A 4,205-nucleotide genomic window follows, 5' to 3' on the forward strand; every position below is an offset into this window, starting at 1 on the left:
ATTTACACATAAGGATATATATATATATATATATATATATATATATATATATATATATATATATAAAACATACACACACATATATTTTTATATATAAAATATGACCATAACATGTAGTGGAATCATACCTCAGCACCGTAACTCTCAACCTTTTAGTGCAAGGGGATGTAATGTAAGTATTGCAGTTATAAATGTAGAATGTTGCTACAGTAACAGGGTTTGTGTCAGCATACATGTTCTGAAGGAAGGCAGTTCTGAAACTGAAATGTATGCCATCAGTTACTGACAGACATCATAAAATCATCATAGTGAAGTACCACACAAATCACAGTAATGATTCTGTAGAATATAGCAGAAATATGAGCAATAAACCTGGACAGTCTGACACAATCTGGTTAGTCGAGAGGTATACACAGAATTCCTTAGTGCAAGAAATGTGGACCAAGCCTGACAAAGGGGGTGTTTAAAGCCATGAAAATGGGGATATATCCCAAATACTGGAGTAGATAAGCTCAGAAGGTTGATGCAATCACACCCTCCTGTCTGTCCTAACATATGTTAACTGGAAGAGCACAAATCCCAAGCCCACGTACTTTCCACTAGTTACTGACATACATCTTCACAGCATCCCACTGCTTTATCAGAAATACACAACACTTATGGTGGCCAGGCGACAGTACATCTGACAAATATTTGGACATAACATCACACTAGGGAAAATACACTGAGGTGCTATGCATGTCACCAAGCACTGTCTAAACTACAGGCAGACTGCCACAACACTAACCCAATTTTCCTATGGGGGAATACAGATGTAATTGCAAATATAGCAGGCACTACATGGATGTAACAGCATGGAGTAACAGACACCAGTGTGAAAGTGCATACCCACAACCAATCTCAACACAGTCACAGACACATAATGGTAAGCCTAATTAATAGTACAGTATATGGACTGTGTGAACAAAACCCATCATCATGTTTGCCACTCACACACTACCCCTACATATACTGACCCATTTCACAGTGTAGTCTGATGCCTGTCTGTGGTATAGGACATGTGTCAGTCTGGCCCTACAAATATATAATCTGATAGGGTACCAGAAACTGGAGCAGCATGCAATGTCAGATAGAAAAGGACCAAGAACACTGACATCTACCCCACTCTGTAAACATGCCAAATAACATATTCACAATACACTGCTACACAATACTGACACAAGAATTGCCATAAGTACACAGACCTCACTACTGTACAGCTTACAACAGAATGTCCAGGTTTTGTCCTCAAATATAAGGCCTCCTATACATAACATTTCTGGCAGTCTGATATATCACTGGGTTGATATCAGGAATGATGTCAGTAAATAATGATATACTGTACGTATCCACCTCTTACTGCATGACATATGGACAAAGGGTGACAGACTTGGCTGACAGAGGCAGAAACACAGGGCCATCACTGACATATTGCTGTTATAAACTGAGAAAATTGCTGGTGTAACAGGGTTTGTTGTAACATATCTCTTCCAGGGGATATGAAGTCAGAACACACATGGATGTTACCATTTACTGACTGCAATCCACAGAGTATGCTACTGAATTTATAAAGACAAAAAATGTGTGAGTAAAACACCAAATCTAAGACTCCAAACTCTGGCCAGTCTTCAGATAGCCCTACAGGTGAGAGTTTTCTCAACCACATAACACTGTCATGTTAAACTTTAAATCATGCAGAACAGCCATATCCACACAAACCCTGTTAAACTAACATTACCTCAAATGTATAACAGCAATACTTACATTCTGTCCCAATGTCTGGAACATCCCCCTCCAGTTTGTTGGCCTGTCTCCACAGTGTTTGTTGTTGTTCCAGCTACCCACTGTGATGCTGTTTGTCACACACCCACATGAAGTCCTGCTCACAGTGAAGGAAAAGGGCCAACACCCACATGAAGTGCTTAGTTATAGGAGTGTGTTTCCATGCAATTGGCTATAGGAATGATACCACAGCTGTTCCACATGCAATTAGTAAGTGGGGGACTCCAATATATGCACAGGCCATGGTGATTTTCGCAAAATCATTGGAGCCATACATGAGGGCAATGAGATCACAGATAGACGGTGGGATCAGTTCATAGCACTCCTCCACCATGGAGTATCTGTGCTTGAACGTATGGCAGATGGGAGGCAACAGCCACTTGAAGGTAGCTCAGAACCACGATCATCTGGGAGTGCATGTGGCCATGCACCATCACACTCCTGTATGGACAGTAACACCAGCACTAGTGAGCATGGTGTGATGTCCACACCAAGACACTGCAGGCCATGGGCACATGGTCCTGGATTGTCCCAACAGGGTCGCAGATCCGTCAGACATATGTCAACATCAGGGAGCAGTACTATCTCCGGCCTTATCAGTGGTAGTGCCTGTGATACCCTTGGCAGATCCAGTTCCCGTGTCCATGGCCAGAGGAGGTGAACTGTACACCCTGCCATATACAGGCCACAGCTGTCCAGAAAACATCAGTGTAGGGCAGCCACATGGCGTGTCTGTGTGCACACACACACACACACACACACACACACACACACACACACACACACACACACACACACACACATCAAAATCACAATAAACTCACCTCCACACACATGCACCACACCTGCAAAGGCCATGCCATTCCCATACCCCAAACACACACCCATACTGTCAACCGAATGGCATAGCCTAGGGCTCTGGCAAAACCACACAACACCCTGCACATATGATGAAACCTGTGCCAGATCCCTGACATCCAAAACAATAATGCAGGGACATGCAAATATGGGTTTGATGCACAGGTGAACTTAATAAATTGTATGTAGGTAATGCTGTGTAGAGTGCTGTCATCTGGCATTTGCAAGAGTTACAAATCAGAGTGTGTGTACAGTTTAAGCCATGATGTATTATTGCTGTTCTTAGTGTTGAGTGAATGTGTTCTCACATGCTCTATCTTGTTTGTGTTCTAGGCCTCTGTGTTTCACCAGGATGTGGCCCTGCAGCAAGACCAATGGGTATAGCAGTGTAGTAACACACCAACCATGTCATAGGCAAGGTGCAGTTGTATCTGCACAAATTTCACAGGTCTGTACAACACTGAATGCATATGCCTTGCAGATTATAGGGCTGAGGGCTGTATATAGGTTTATGGTGATTGAAATCTATGTCAGAGTGGAGGATGGTAAGTGTGGTGGTTTGGACACACCTCCATTTGATAATAACCACACCCCCAGGGGATATTCATCAAACAAACACACTGAGATTACTATACACACACACACACACACACACACACACACACACACACACACATTTGGCAGTACTGAGATCCATTGGTTCATAGCTTCATAGGTATGTAGTAGGTGAATGGCCAAGAAGGCTCTACAAGGCTAGCCCAAGGAAATACCCTGGCATCAGGCCACATGAAAACAGCCCCCAGTGTGGCTAATGAGTATATTCAATGGTGTGATCTCCAGGGGTGGGTATTGTTTCCCCATCCACTTATCAAGATGTGTATTGTGGATGGCCAGTCATGTGTATTACTTCACATGTATGTGATTTATATTCCATGCCATGGACAATGTCTGGGTTGTGAACCTTTCCCACAAGCATTTCCTTTGGTGTGTGGATGTGTGCTTGATGTATCTGGGGCATGTTGTGTGGACAGATTGGAATGTTCTGATGTAGCATTCCTGACCCAGTTTGGTGAGACATGGCTGTGTAACTCAGGCAGTGGTTGCACCTACATGGACAGTATGATACAGGGATTCATTGGAGTTATAGGAGACTGTCCATACAGGGCATGTGTGTAAGGCCTGGTATTATCTTTGTGGGGTACATTTGCAGCCTCTACAGTTGCTGCAGGTGTCCAGTGGTGTACATCACAAAAAGGTCACTGTACTCATTGATTGGGCTACTGAGGGGATAGAACAGGGTGCCATGTCCTTTTACTTGCTGGATAACACACACTCAGTCAGGTGATGTAACACATCAAAGTATTTTCTGATGTCAGTGGCACTGTTGGGGTCGAAAGGCATGTAGTCTACTGCAATCACACCATGGGTACTATCTGTGAGGCAATTTGCAGGAGAACTACAGATATAGTAGTTGCTGCCTAGCCAAGTGTGTTTGTGTATTATCCGTGGGCGGAGAGTGGTCTCTG

The 4,205-nt window shown here is 43.5% G+C and overlaps 1 protein-coding gene across 1 annotated transcript in view; it reads left to right on the plus strand.

Moving 5' to 3' along the window:
* LOC122815048 (regenerating islet-derived protein 4-like) overlaps positions 1 to 3,071 on the plus strand; it is a 109,876-nt gene extending 106,805 nt beyond the window's left edge. The window contains exon 4 of the mRNA XM_044087295.1: positions 3,013 to 3,071. Within this exon, the coding sequence (XP_043943230.1) occupies positions 3,013 to 3,071 (59 nt within the window). The remainder of the gene's footprint in view (positions 1 to 3,012) is intronic.
* The last annotated feature ends 1,134 nt before the right edge of the window (positions 3,072 to 4,205 follow it).

The sequence above is a fragment of the Protopterus annectens genome, chromosome 11.part0, assembly GCF_019279795.1.
Source record: "Protopterus annectens isolate FY-2018-M chromosome 11.part0, PAN1.0, whole genome shotgun sequence".
NCBI classification, from domain to species: Eukaryota; Metazoa; Chordata; order Ceratodontiformes; family Protopteridae; genus Protopterus; species Protopterus annectens.